Here is a 16,014-nt window from a genome sequence, read left to right as displayed (position 1 = left end):
AATCTGTGCCTAGTAGTCACTATATACACTGCACACATATAACAGTCCTTATACTCACAAAATATTCCTAATTACTGTACCACAACTTACAGCCTCACAGACACATATAAACCTCAGGACAAAGGATCATTTTTTTTTAATTAAACGTTTCCATTGAAAATGCTTTCATGCATACAAAAAGGACTGATTTACTGAGACCACTTTAAAGAAGAATGTCATTAAAAACCAGAAACTGTTGGGACAATGAACACCTTGGTGAGGACTGTGTAATGTACAACATAATGTATAGAGTGCAGGGGTTAGGAGTAAGTAACATACAAAACAACATATAGAGTGAAGCAGTCAGGATGAACCCTGTGTTCACATCGGAGTCCCCCTTATAATAAAGTCTCTAGCATTTCTCTATACATCAGGGTTCCAAGAGTCCCTTCTTACATCAGAGCCCCCCTTAGACTTGAGTGTCCCCTTACTTCACAGACTTCCTCCTTGCACAAGAGTCCCCAGAGTACCTCCTTACATCAGAGTCCTCAGAGTTCCCCCCTACACCAGGGCCCAATCACCATTCAGTTGACCAGCTGCCTTCTTTTTTATGGGCAGCCGTTACCATTCTTGGATATTTATGGACAGATAAAAATTGTTTGATTTCTGCAAACTGTCCATAAATTGGCATCCCTGCAGCCTAGTCTGCTCACTTACCCTTTTCATTTATTTTCACCTTGTGACAACATTTACTCAGTGTACTATATCTATAGGGGAGCAGTGTTGCTACCCTAGGACAGTAAATATGGCAGAATTACAGAGCATATCCCCCTCTCCTCATTGTCATAGCATATGGGGAGATGTTCTGTAGTTCACATAAGTTGACTGGTTAGGACCGATAACAGTGTTTGAGATTTCAGTGGATGTTAGGAGCTTGCTGAATTTCTGGCAGGATCAACCGGGTTTTTGTTGCATTTATTGAGCAGATATAACAAAATGCTTTTAATAGTATTATTAACAGACCAAAAGGGAACAAATAAAAGTGTTAAGCCTCGTACACACGACCAAGGTATTTTTTTGCCGAGGAAACCGGTCGTGTGTACATTTTCGTCGAGGAAACTGTCGAGAAACTCGACGAGCCAAAAAGAGAGCAAGTTCTCTATTTCCTTGACGGGAATGTAGAAACTTGCCTTGTCGAGTTCCTTTGACGGCCTAACAAGGAACTCGACGAGGAAAAAGATGTGTTTCGCCCGTCGAGTTCCTCGGTAGTGTGTACGAGACTTTAGGGTTTACATACACTTAAAATAAGTACAATTATGACATTTCTGTGTCTCCTTTGGTTATTCACCTTGCTTGCTATAGACAAAGGCACCTTTTAAGAATTGTTGGATGAAAGTGCCTCATTAGCAGGGTGCTTAGTTAATGACAGCAACTGTTCTCACGTATGTGAAACTGAAATGAATGCCAGGCCCTCTAAGAGCAAGCCTGGGGCATTAATGTGTGATAGAGTGGGTTTCCTTCCCTGCCTAATGACCTCAGAGACTTTTTTACTATGTACAGGCGAGTAAATGACCCATGGCCATACAGCTCCTGCAGAGCCGCAGAGAAATATAAGAAGCTGCAAAGGAAGTTTGCTCTCTGTTGGGCTAACGGTGTATTCTGCCAGTTAGCTATTATATTTACAGCACTAATTTCATCAAGGTGCTTGGATTTGAATGTGTTCATTTGCTGCAGTAAGCAATATAATTATTGATTCTGTGGGTTAGCAGGCTACACCAGAGAAGCATTATTTAATACACCTGCTATGAAGGGATGAATAAAATGTGATGGAGTCAGGCAATGCAGTCATTATGCAGCATATCTAGCAACAGGATGCATATTAAAGCATCAATATTCACTGTTTGTTGTGCAGTTTACATGATGGTCACCACTGAGCTGAAACTAATATTGCAAGAAAATTTTCCTTTGCAATACTTTCTTGTTAACTATGTTTAGATTACATTATATGCATGCAATATAGTGCTGTTTCCATAACACAAAACAGTACAAAATTCTAAATTATTCTGATTGTGCTACATTCTTAAAGCAAAACGCCAAAGTCTGTCCAATTATGCCCCAGACCTCTGCATGTATGTTATTTTTTAAGCCATAATTTTCCCAATGTCTTCAGGATGGTCATGTTATCATTGGGGGTCTTTTACGATCTTCTCAAGCAGTTGGTGGTCCTCGTTGTTGTTGAGAGCAAAGCGGACTTGATGACATCAGAGCCGCTCTTTACATCTTTACACTGTGAGTGCAGCGTGTAATAGCATACCTCTCAACATTTTGAGTTGGGAATGAGGGACACCTAGTAAAAAATGTATGTAGGCATAGGACACGCCCCCTGCCACACCCCCTTAAAGGAGAATTAACCAAAAAAGGGTTAAAGCGGAGCTCCACCCTAAAGTGGAACTCGCGCTGATCGGAACCCGCCCCCCCTCCGGTGTCACATTTGACACCTTTCAGGGGGAGGGGGGTGCAGATACCTGTCTAAAGACAGGTATTTGCACCCACTTCCGGCCACACGTCTCGGGCAAAAGACGGGTTTTTCCCCACTTCCCGTCTGTCCCCCGTTGTGTGCTGGGAACACTCGGCTCCCAGCACACAGCGTGTGAGCCAATCGGCGGGCGCAGCGCGACTCGCGCATGCGCCGTAGGGAACCGGGTAGTGAAGCCGGAGCGCTTCACTTCCTGGTTCCCTCACTGAGGATGGCGGGGGGAGCAGCAGAGAGACGAGCGATCGCTCATCCTCTGCTGCGGACGGCGCTGGACTCCAGGACAGGTAAGTGTCCTAATATTAAAAGTCAGCAGCTGCAGTATTTGTAGCTGCTGGCTTTTAATATTTTTTTTTAATGGCACATCCGCTTTAATTAAATCCACAAGGGCTTTTTTTTTTACCACTTCTATTTCTTTTTATTGGCTTTTAAAATTTTAAATGTAGCAATTTATAATTTGGATGAAAGGTTTAGCACTGGGAAACACTTTTTAAAAGATAAATAGTGCATTTTATATACAACTATATAGATCAGACCAAAATGAAGGACAAATGAAGGGGAAATAGGGACAGAGGGACATTGCTCCAAATTAGGGACAGTCCCTCAAAATCAGGGACAGTTGAGAGCTATGTGTAATAGTGACACCCTCTCAGGATGGGTCAGAAATATCTAGCAGAGACCTGTGGCGTGTCTGTGCATGCATGGAAACTTGTGGTGTGCATGCTTCTGAAAACCAGGAAGGAACAAGAACAGGAGTTTCAAGATGGCAGTGCGGAAGCAGAGTGACGCATGGGAAACTTCCGCTACAAGGAAGTAACTCTGAACTCCAAGGACTAGTATTTATATTAATTATCATAAATGGGCAATTATTAGAGTGATAACATTTAGTTTTACGTAGGTAGGGTTAAGTTTCTCTCTAAACCATTTTTTTTTTTTTAGGAGACGCTTCAAATAATAAAAAAATATAGCTAACAGTTGAGCTAAAATGCTGTTATGATCCCATAGCCCGCACTTCCTCACGCACTCGGCATATATTGCTGAAACCTATGCACATTTGGTGGCACACCAGTTGTATATGGACAAGGTGAATGTAAACTCACAAGATTTACTATGTGCCCAGACAATACACAGGCACCAGTGTACGGTGAATTTACTAATAGGTAAAGTTTTGCTGTGAGGATTATAGTCCACTAGACTGTCAGGTGCCTTAAACAAAAATGTGATTGTCCCTAATGCTTTGGATCCTACAGGCACAACTCATGTTGGAACCAAACCACATAAAGTGTGTACTCTCATTAAAAGGGAAAAAACTCAGTAAGGGTGAACAAAAAAAAATAAGTCACAGTGTGCATATGTAAATGCATGTACACAATTCCATATGCTGACCCTTCTGAACCTTCTTATAATAAATATCCATTCATACGCTGCCTTTACTTCAGTAGCATGGTATACTGATTGTACATACTGTTTTGCTTAGCACATTTTATTAATTAGCTAATTAATTCATTCATTAATTAGTTAATTAATTAGTGAGCTGGTCACTTTCACTATCTACATGAAGTTTGCATGTTCTTCCTAAGCATTTGAGTTTCCTCGAGTACTTGAGTTCCTCAAGACATGTGGTTAGGTTAATTGGCTCCTAACCTATCCTACCCCCTCATTGTATGCATGTGATATAGGAATCTAAAGCTTTTTACACACTATTTTGCGACAAGAATTGTGTGACGACAGCCTGTTGACCGAAAATCGGACCGTTTGTACACTCCATCGGACAAATGTTGGATGGCAGGCTTTGACATGTTCCACAGGCAATGGTCTGTTGTCGGATTTTCTGATCGTGTGTACACAAGTCCGTTGAACAAAAGTCCAAAGTACAAACACGCATGCTCGGAAGCAATGCTCACCAAACATAACATTAGCAGAAGGTGCCCAAAAGGTGGCACTATAGAGCTGAAAATACCATGTAATTTGTAACTACGTTTGTGTTTGTTGGCTGACAATTGTGCGCCGTTTGTATGCAAGACAAGTTCCTGGCCAACGCCCTTCAGACAAAAGTCAGAGGCTTTGTCTGCGGAAAATCCGATCATGTGTACAAGGCTTTAGATTGTAAGCTCCTTAACGGCAGGAACTGATGTGAATGTACAAGAGGTAAAGCACAGCGTAAAGTGTCTATATACCTGGTACTTAATTAATGTAGTATTAAAAAGTAAAATGGTAACACGGGCCTTCTTTTATGCACCTTATCAGAACAGATGGCACAAAAGAAAGATTTGTTGGATGTTCAATGCGCCCAGAAACCTCATTTATGCGTTGAACACTAGGGTATGACTTGTTAGATAGGTTCACGTATTGTGCTTACTTTGAAATGTATATAGCTGCTTATGTAAGTCTACTAGCCAAATGTTTAACCAATGAGTTTATTTAAGTGTCATTAAAATCTTTAAAAAAATTGGATGGTGCAACAAAAAGTAAATGGGGGGGGGGGGGTGGTAGAACAAGTAACGTGTAAAAAGTAGCAAATTGATCAGGAACTCTTGAGAGCTGGGAAGAAAAGGAAGAGGCATAAACCCTTCATAATCCAGAGATTTTCCCTCTAGATTCTATAACCAGGGCTGGGACAAGGGGTTGGCAGGAGGGGAATGCACCCCTGGCACAGTGGTAAGGCCACTGCACGCACGCTCCAAATCCGTTGCTAGCAACCAGCATGCCATGGCTGGTCTGACAGGCATTGCTATCACACTGTGCTTCAGCATGCCCACTTTCCATCGCATCTTCTCACAGCTGACATAAAAAACACACCGTACAATGCACAACAACCTGCATGTATGTGCAGTGCCCACTTCATGTCAACCCTGAGCAGCCAGAGCAAGGGGACAGATAGGCCTATTGTAAGGTATGCATGACGAGGGGGTTGCAGTTCTGCATCTTTGCCCTGGGCACTATACAAATCTGTCCTGGTACTGCCTAAAGCCACCATTCATGTTGAATTTATTTTGACTTGTCTATTTAAACAATGCAAAATCGAACTATTTGCTTTTTGTTACACTTATCTGTTATGTACACTTTAAATTAATAAATACCTACTGCTGTTTTGTACAAAATAATTAACCTTTATTATTCTAAAAAAGGTGAGTACCAAATGCCGTGGACTGTGGTGGGAATGTGTGACTAATGCGTTTGATGGAATTCAGACCTGTGATGAGTACGACTCCATATATGCAGAGCATCCAGGTAAGTACTGGTAAATCCTACTGTCTGGCAGTTGAGAGAACATTAAGCTGCTATTATATCATTTTGGAATTGAACTATTACATGACCTATTATATTGTCTTGGTAAGGAGTTTTAACAAATAACTCCACCTGGTGGATTTGGATGGGAATTAGTATTGTATGTATTAGCTTTTTTCCTTTTTTTTTCCTTTGGAAATGTATAATATTAAACTACTGTAGGTGCTGCTTGCATCTGAACAACAGTATCCCTTACTGAGGAAATAAATCTAGAGGCATTTACATTTTTTTCCCAGCACTCACTGTACATTCAGGGCCAGATTCAGGTACATTTGCGTATCTTTGCCTGGGCGTAACGTATGCGATTTACATTACGCCTCCGCAACTTAGACGGGCAAAGCACTTGCTCCCTAAGTTGCGGCGGCGTAGCGTAAATTGGCCGGCGTAAGCCCGCCTAATTCAAATTTGGATCAGGGGGGCGTGTTTTATGTAAATCTACTGTGACCCGACGTGATTGACGTTTTCCCGAACGGCGCATGCGCCGTCCGTGGAATTTCCCAGTGTGCATTGCTCCAAAGTACACCGCAAGGACGTCATTGGTTTCGACGTGAACGTAAATGACGTCCAGCCCCATTAACGAACGACTTACGCAAACAACGTAACTTTTTCAAATTTTGACGCGGGAACGACGGCCATACTTAACATTGTTGCGCCGCACTTATGCCACCATATAGCAGGGGCAACATTACACCGGGAAAAGCCTAACGTAAATGGCGTAAATTTACTGCGTCAGCCGCGCGTACGTTCGGGAATTCGCGTATCTAGCTAATTTACATATTTCAACGCGTAAATCAGCTTACACGCCCCTAGCGGCCAGCGGAAAATTGCAGTTATGATCCGACGGCGTAAGAGACTTACGCCCGTCGGATCTAATGGATATCTATGCGTAACTGATTCTAAGAATCAGGCGCATAGATACGATAGAGTCCTCTGAGAATCCGGGCCTCACTGTATATTTGCCAAGTAGCATTGACCTTTTTATAAGCGGAGTGTTGACATATTTGTCATTTAAAATATTTTTTGCATTCACCAGCACCAATTCTTTATTAGGGTGAGGTGATTATTGTACCTTTTGTTCAACTTCAATAGGATGAATGTTGCATTCATTGCACAGTTACCAAAGTTCACTTGTTCTTTCTACATTCACTAGCTTGAGATAGCAGATTGCTATTGCAAACCCATTGTCCATTGTAACTATGATGATAACAGCCTACCCTCCACTCATTGATTTGAGATTGGTCCCCAAAAAAGCAGCCCCCAAAGCACTAGTCTCAATGCTATTGAGTCCAGACTCTTTGGCACCAACTGTGCCCAGTGGCATTAAAGTGGCTGTAACCCCATTCATGAAATTTAAAATGGGCACATCTTTCTGTAGTGTTTTATTATCTATCTTCAAAGCCGTATGTCCCATGTCTTTCTGCTGCTCCGTTATTCTGCTATCAGCATGATAACTTCTGACAAGTTTTCTGACACAGGAGAAAAAAGCAGCTTGAAATTTGTGTCAGGGAGGGTGCTTAGAGATAGATCAGCAGAGAGCTGGTCTACTCACAGTACAGCTCTGCCAGTTTCTGTGTTCCTCTGTCTCCAATCAGCTCACACAAAGTGTATGCGCAGACTCCACGCCTACTGCTGAAACAGGAATAAAGATTTAGAACACATTGTGCACTTTTTAAAGTGTATAAAAAACTAAAGACAGCAGATATAGATGTAAAATGTCTGTAGGGAGATTTGTTTCATTATTGTGTATCATCTAAGGCTGTGTTCACTTCACTGGGTATAGGAGGGGGTTTACATCCACTTTAAGGATGGGGATACCTTAAAAGTTGTTGTTCCTCCAGCTTTGTAAATTATTATATCCACAGATTCAGCACCATAAGCAGTGAGTTGTCACAGACAATTAATAATTCTTTTAGAGATTTGTTATTTGAACCTAAGCAATCTAGAATTTAAAGTGGATCTAAAGCAGATCGTTTTGTTTTAATTTAATGCATTCCATGATTTAAGGTAGCAAACCTTCTGAGTGTAGCTTTCCCCCCCACCCCCAAGATGTACCCGAGCCTGATCCCGATCCAGCGCTGTGCCTGAGAGAAGTATCTCTGCTCTCTCTCACTCCTCATTGGCTCAGAGGTTGCAGCTGGAGCCACTAGCTCCTACTGCTGTCAATCACAGCCAGTGAGGAGGAAGCAGGGGGTGGGACCGAGACTCAATGGAAAAAATGAGGACACTAAGGAGAAAGCCTACACAAGTGCTCCCATTCATCCATAGCAGGCAGACTGCTATGAGGGGACTCAGGGGGAGGAGCCCAGAGCACTGACAGGGAGGGGCAAGAAGAGGGGGATCGGGGGTGCTCTGTGCAAAACAATTGCACAGAGCAGTAAATATAACATGCTTGCTCTTTTTTAAATAGATTTTTTCCCTTTACAATTGCTTTTAAGTAAATATGTTCAATGTACATGCAGTGATTGTAACATTCATTCTTTTATAAATTGGGAAGAAGTTACAGTAAGTACTTTCTCTCACTTTTTTGGTTAAAGAACAAAAGCTGGTGAATGGTGAATATTTTTTTTCACATGTGAGTGGCGAATGCGATTTAGAAATAGGGCAAATCTTATCTGTCTAATGTGCATCAAAAGTCTTTATAAATATGACCCTGTTTATTGAGATTCCCATGGTTCTAACACTCATACACATTGGATATGTCAGGCCTCGTACACACGACCAAGGATCTCGACGGGCGAAACACATCGTTTTGCTCGTCGAGTTCTTTGTTAGGCTGTCGAGGAACTTGACAAGCCAATTTTCTCCATTCCCGTCGAGGAAAAAGAGAACATGCTCTCTTTTTGGCTCGTCGAGTTCCTCGACAGTTTTCTTGCTGTTTTTTGCCGAGAAACTTGGTCGTGTGTACGAGGCCTCACTCCTCTACATATTAAAGCTTATTTCTCTTTCACATGGGCAGTCATTATAAAGGTCAGGCCCAGGTGGTAACAACCATATACCGCTGACATGATAAATGAATGCTGACCTCTTTCTGAAAATGCTAGTTTTCTGGCTTTGTTAATCGGCAATCATTTTGAATTAAAGACTTGGAACACGTGTAGAGCAAATTGAAGTAAAAAAAAAAATGTTTGGAACCAGTGACTTTGAAAATGTTGAATTCAAAGCATTGGCATGGCCACAAAACGACTAGCATTTTCAGAACATGCTAGTTGCCTGACTTTCATGGTCAGCCAAAGGCTTCAAAACTTTCTGAGACACAGAAAATGTATGCAGATCAAGAGATCTGACTTTACAGTATGCATACTTGTTCTGTGATTTAGAAAGTACCAAAGCTGGAGACGGACATGCTTTTAATATTTTCAGAAGGAGGCCACTGGTCACAGCTGACAAATTCTGATCAGTACAGGTTTCCTTTAATCCTTTTTCATAATTTTACTTTCTTGTTTTATTTTTAGTGCAAAATATAACCAAAAAAGTTTGCTGATTAAAATGATATCAAATTAGTGTGAATTTTATGTGACGTAGTGGAATGGTAAATTTTACTTTAGGGGAGCTTTATTACCTATGGTGGTTCCAACACTAAATGCTGCAGGGACCCTCAGGAGCTGCTGAGCCCAGGGACCATTATGAAAAGTGCACTGGGGCAAATATCAGATGTCCCTGCGCTGTTTTAAAATGGCACCCGGGACTCAAGTGGTTAATGTACAAAGCAGGTACGGGGATGTGTTTTCCTTGCTCTCATAAATTCTCCTCTGAACACATAAATTCATATTTACCAAATACTGAGTCTTGTTAATCTTAATTTTCTTACTTACTGTAATAGTATTGATTTTGTACCTTTAAGCCTCAGTAACACCCCAAATCACAATTTAATTTGCCTTGCGTTTGATAAATCAGTTTATGCATTAATAAAAGTATAGGATAGTGGAATTAAAGCTGTCACCTTTGTATTTGTACTGTGTGTATGTCACATCTAAAGATGTTAGATATCAAGATTTATGAAACCAGCAACAAAAACCCACAAATCACTTTCAGAATTGAAAGAGTTCTCAGACATTTTAATTTACATCCTCTCCAATTGTAGTACTTCAAATTAGTGTGGTGCAGTGGATTGGATTGAATAAAGGTTCTCAGTTGCAAAGCCGCTCTATCATAATCAGGGGTGACTTCAAATTGTATTTGTATCAGACATCTAATTTCACTGAATGCCAGACCTGCTGATTGGCAGATCAATGGATTAAGCCAGCCGCTTTGAGTAATACAGTGAATATCTCTGAGGTTCGGAGCCGCAACCAAAATTGTCCTTTATGTTTGGAAAGAGGTGCACTAGTAAGCTATCTGTATCAAGTTTGCTGCCAGGCTTCCTACTAAAATTCTAAATTGCAAGAAAGCATATCTATAATTTATCCTGAAACATTTATTTCATTTTCCATGCACCCTATAAATAAGGTTACATGGGCGATTTTACCCTAATGACAACTGGTTACATACTAAATAAGGCTACTTCATTAAAGGGGTTGTAAAGGTAGATGTTTTTTCACCTTAATGCATCCTACCCCCCCCCCCTCCCAAGCCCCCGTTTTACTTACCTCACCCCTCGAAGGTCCCGCGCGCGTCCCCGTCATCCTGTTCGGTTCCCAGCCTGGCCGTTGATTGGCTAGGTTGGACGGATTGATAGCAGCGCAGCCATTGGCTGGCGCTGCTCTCAATCATATCGAATGACGCGGCGTGCCGGGGGGCAGAGCCGAGTGATACAGTCGGCGGCTATGGGCACCGCTGTATCACGGGAGCGCGCTCGCAAGAGCTTTTCACCATGCGAGGGAGCTCGCATGGAGGTGGAAATCTCTCGCGAGGAGGAGCCGAGACAGCCGCTGAGGGACCCCAGAAGACTGGGTTCAGGGACACTCTGTGCAAAACGAGCTGCACAGTGGAGGTAAGTATAACATGTTTGTTATTTTACCAAAATAAAAATTCTGCCTTTAGTGTTCCTTTAAGAGGTTTGATTTTAAGTTTTCTGACTGTTGTACTATACTTTTTACATATAACAAATTACCAGTAGTAATTTAAAATTATTATTTTTATACAAAACTTATATAGTACCACCAGTTTGCACAGCATTAGGGCAAACAGTACAATTACAATACAATTCAATACATGAGGAATCAGAGGACCCCGATTGTTAGAATTTACAATCTAAAAGGGAGGAATCTAAAAGAGAAGACGAGATATAAAAGGTAATAACTGTGGGGAATGAGCTGATGGAGAAAAAAGTACAGTTGTTAGATGGAGGCAGGATAGGCATCTCTGAAATATGAATTTCCATTTTTGTGTTTCTTATAATGTTGACCCCTCATTGCTCATGCAATACATGTTTTTTTTTTAATTATTTCTTTCATTTTTTTCCCTTATCAGGGCAGAAGTGTCAGGTTGTCCTATCTACTACGTTAGCTCAATGTCCATAACAGACACTTATAATAAACTTGTTCAGGTAGTAGGCAGGTCAGACTTTACATGGGGCTTACAGTCTGACATTGAAATTAAATTTCTGCTATAACAACTGATGCGGCTAAAAGCTGTTCGGATGTTATCCCGGAGGAGCGGGAGGGGACATCCCCCCTCCCGCCACCTCCGCCGCTCTGACCGGGCCTCCCGTCCTACCAGGAGACCCAATCCACGATGCACCTCTTCCGACACCTAGCCACAGACTGGAATGAAGCCGTAAACAGCTTTGTTCCAACCTCCTGACTGTAAACACGGATTTGACGCCACAACGTCACTTCGCCGGATTTAAAAAAATATACAGTATTTAGAATTGCCGTTTTCGGTGATCTGAGTACTTTGAAGTGTAGAGGAGGGATGAGCTCTACACCACCTGAAGGGTCTGGTATGGATATTTGGGGGGAACCCCACGTAAAAAAAAAATTTAATTGACGGCGGGGTTCCCCTTAATATCCATATCAGACCTGAAGGGCCTGTTAATGGAATTTGGGGGGACCTCCAGCTTTTTTATTTTTTATTTTTTATGAATGAATCATCTCTGAATTGCCAGAGCCGACAATTCATTAGAGCCGCAAAGCCGGTTTTAAATGCCTTTTTTTCTTTCAGAAATGACACTTTGTGCAGGGACAGTTCTATGTACGGGAAACATGCGCTTTTTCACATGCTGACTTTACACCCCCCCCTCAGGTACGAAATTTAAAGTAATATTACACTTTTATTGTTTCACTTTTAGCATTATAAAATTCACTGCTCCTGAAAAAACGGCCGTTTTTAAAACTTTTTTTTGCATTGATACTCAGGTCCCCAAACACTTTTTAGGACAATAAATTGCATATTAGCCTTTAAAATTAACACTTTAGATTTCTCCCATAGACTTTAACAGGGTGTTCCGTGGCTTTTCGAATTTGCCGCGAACACCCCTAATTGTTCGTTGTTCGCCGAACAGGCGAACAGGCAATGTTCGAGTCGAACATGAGTTAGACTCGAACTCGAAGCTCATCCCCAGTGAGGAGCAGATAACTTCCTTTTAATAGATAGACCTCGGCTTATGGTCACATATACCACTACAGCCAACAAATGATGTATCAAGTTGTTATACTAGATCCACTGTTGCTCTACTAAGCTATTGCCTAATATTGGAGTTTTGGTGTGTATGACTGCTGGATAGAACCATAAAATAGAACTAAAGACAATGGGCCAGATTCACATAGAAGAGCGGCGGCGTAACGTATCGTAGATACGTTACACGGCCACAATTTTTCATCGCAAGTGCCTGATTCACCAAGCACTTGCGATGAAAACCTACGCCGGCGGCCTCCGGCGCAAGGCTGCCAATTCAAATGGGCGTGTGCCATTTAAATTAGGCGCACTCCCGCGCCGGACCTACCGCGCATGCTCCGTTTCCGAACTCCCGCCGTGCTTTGCGCAAAGTGACGTAATTTTTTCGAACGGCGACGCGCGTAGCGTAATTCCGTATTCCCGGACGGCTTACGCAAACGACGTTATTTTTTAAATTTCGACGCGGGAACGACGGCCATACTTTATACAGCAATACGATTGCTGTGTAAAGTTAAGGCACCAAAAACGACGACTAACTTTGCGACGGGAAACTAGACTAGCGGCGACGTAGCGAACGCGAAAAACCGTCGGGAATCGCCGTATTTTCTAATTTGCATACCCGACGCTGGTTTACGACGCAAACTCCCCCCAGCGGCGGCCGCGGTATTGCATCTTAAGATCCGACAGTGTAAAACAATTACACCTGTCGGATCTTATGGCTATCTATGCGTAACTGATTCTATGAATCAGTCGCATAGATAGAACAACAGATACGACGGCGTATCAGGAGATACACCGTCGTATCTGCTCTGTGAATCTGGCCCAATGTTTGTTTCATTTTGGACAGCGTAAAGGGAAAGGTATAACCCCTGTCATTTTTTGACCATCTGTTATCCATTGGGGAGATTTTCCTTCACTTCCTGTCCTGGAGCCAAAGCAGGAAGTTTGAGGAAATCCTTCCAAAATTAGGAATCCCCAGTGACAATACAGCATCCCTGGTGCACAGACAGCAATACAAACCTGGCAGGTGTTCTAATCCCTCTCCACTCTAACTAAAACTTAAAAAAGGTTTTTCTTTTAGTTATACTTTAACTGCAGAGGAACATCTTTTTTAAGCCTTGTGCATGCATATGAGCATTTTAGTTTTTGAATGCTTTTGATTGCAGCTGTATTTCAGCTAATGTGTCCATGTGGCATTTTTCCATACATTAGAGCAGCGTTCACAGACATGAAAGAAAAAAAAAACGCTGAAAACCTGTATTGAAAGAGGGTGGAACTGGCATAAGTTATGTACATAAGCACAAAAATATGTGTAAACGCACATGTATGCATGTAAATTTATTCCAGCTGCCACCAATAGAGTATGCAGAGACTATAGGATACTCTCTTTCATTACCCTTGCAGCAACTACCAAAAAGTGAAATATAAGTTTTGGGTGAATCGACCCTTTAAGGTGATGTAAACCCAATTGAGATAATATTATATATTGTTATTCACAACTCTTTGTGTGAAGATGATCATTGCACTGATTGATGGGTGCATCGCTTGTTGAGGCCATATTGATTAGTTATTCACAGAACTCTTAAGTCATTTCAGAATCATTTTCGCAGCTCAACACTTGTTCTCTTTCTGGAAAGAACAGGTTGAATACCTTAGATGCTGGTCTTTTGACCCGGTTTCCTTTTACTACCACTATCAACCCAAGCTAAAAGCACAGACACCTCTATGTAACAATTCAGAGCCATTGAATCTACAAAAGTGCAAGCCATAATCCCTTTACCTCCTCCTCTTGGTCAGTCTTCTGGCCAACTTCCAGGCTATTCCTTTAAACATCCTTCTGTGAGCGCACTTCAAATTTACTGTAATTTTCTAAAGTGCAATACATCAGTAGTGAAGTGTAGACTGTAGAGGTTGCAGTTTTTGTTATTTAACCTCTTTGAATCCAAAGATATATTTATACCCATTTACGGTGGAGCTTCCTGCACCATAAAGTCATCTGAGTACTAGGGGCCAGATTCACAAAAGAGATACGACGGCGTATCTCCTGATACGCCGTCGTATCTCTGTTTCTAACTATGCGACTGATTCATAGAATCAGTTACGCATAGATAGGCAGAAGATCCGACAGGTGTAATGGACTTACACTGTCGGATCTTAGGATGCAGTACCGCGGCCGCCGCTGGGGGGAGTTCGCGTCGTAAACCAGCATCGGGTATGCAAATTAGGAGTTACGGCTATCCACAAAGCTTTTTCCCGTCATTACGTCGCCGCGAGTGTTAGATTTCCGTCGCAAAGATAGTGCACCTTTAACATGGTGTAAAAATACTCCACCATGTTAAAGTATGCCTGTCTTTCCCGCGTCGCTTTTGAATTATTTTTACATTTTTTATTTTGCCGGCGTAACTCGTTTTTCACGTCGCGATTCACAAAACGTTGGCACGTCGTAATTTTGCGCAAAGCAAGTCAGGAAATTTGCAACGGGAGCATGCGCAGTACGTCCGGAACGAGAGCGCGCCTAATTTAAATGGTACCCGCCCCATTTGAATTGGGCCGCCTTGCGCCGGACCTGTTTACGATACACCGCCGCAAATTTCCAGGTAAGTGCTTTGTGGATCGGGCACTAAATCGGAAAAATTGCGGCGGTGTAACGTAAACCGGTTACGTAAAATTGCGCCCGCTCTACGTGAATCTGGCCCTAGGTTCTTTGTCTATGGACCTTCCTGTATGAATACATACATGTAAAGTACAGAAATATTCATAAGAGTGTGTATGAGCAAAGGTGTGAAACTATATGACTTAAATATTATTATTATTATTATTATTATTATTATTATACAGGATTTTTATAGCGCCAACAGTTTACGCAGCACTTTACAATATAAAAGGAAGACAATACAGTTACAATACAATAAGATACACAAGGATTAAGAGGGCCCTGCTCAGAAGAGCTTACAATCTAATAGGGTAGGGCAAATGGTACAAAAGGATATGGAAAAATAATGCCATCTACTGTTCAATATAATTTAATAGGGGTTCTTCAGCAGTCCTTTATCGTATTTATCTGTATTTATCTACTTCTGCAGAGCATTTAACATGTCAGTGCATCAGACAACCTCTCTGTTTGGGAACTGTTTATCCATAAAATGCTTTGATTGGAAAAACCCTGTCAAACTGAAGCTGACACAAAAGCCGTACAGGTCATGCAGGGGCTAATCAGATTCGGATGCTCTGGATTCCATGTAATTATTGTGTATGGTTGTTGCTTTTAGGGCTAATTTAAAGTTTGTTAACTGATTCCAGAGTCCTGTGTAGCAGGATATGATGATTGCAACATATTCCAATTTACTAAACAGTTTTATACTATTTAGTAAGTCGTATTCCCTTTGGCTCTGTTTTTCAGTGAAATTAGTGGCAACTCGTGTCTTCATGATAACAGCAGATATTCTGGCAGGATTTGGCTTCATATTCCTCCTCCTGGGGCTTGATTGTATAAAATTCCTAACAGATGAATCACAAATCAAGTTAAAAATCTGTTATGTAGCTGGAGTTACACTCGTCATTGGAGGTAAGCTTAGGATGCATTCAGAATGTGAATTGGCATATCAGTGCATCAATGATTGACCGGCTTGTTAAAACCAGATGATCACCATCAGCCATAA

At 41.7% G+C, this 16,014-nt stretch overlaps 1 protein-coding gene across 1 annotated transcript in view; it reads left to right on the top strand.

Moving 5' to 3' along the window:
- CLDN16 (claudin 16) overlaps positions 1 to 16,014 on the top strand; it is a 40,483-nt gene that overhangs the window by 8,254 nt on the left and 16,215 nt on the right. Inside the window, exons 2-3 of the mRNA XM_040349572.1 lie at positions 5,641 to 5,743; positions 15,756 to 15,920. Coding sequence (XP_040205506.1) covers positions 5,641 to 5,743; positions 15,756 to 15,920 — 268 coding nt within the window. The remainder of the gene's footprint in view (positions 1 to 5,640; positions 5,744 to 15,755; positions 15,921 to 16,014) is intronic.

The sequence above is a fragment of the Rana temporaria genome, chromosome 4 (genome assembly GCF_905171775.1).
Source record: "Rana temporaria chromosome 4, aRanTem1.1, whole genome shotgun sequence".
Lineage (NCBI taxonomy): Eukaryota > Metazoa > Chordata > Amphibia > Anura > Ranidae > Rana > Rana temporaria.
Note: the sequence above shows the minus strand (reverse complement) of the source record. Positions and strands in the feature narration are given on the sequence as shown.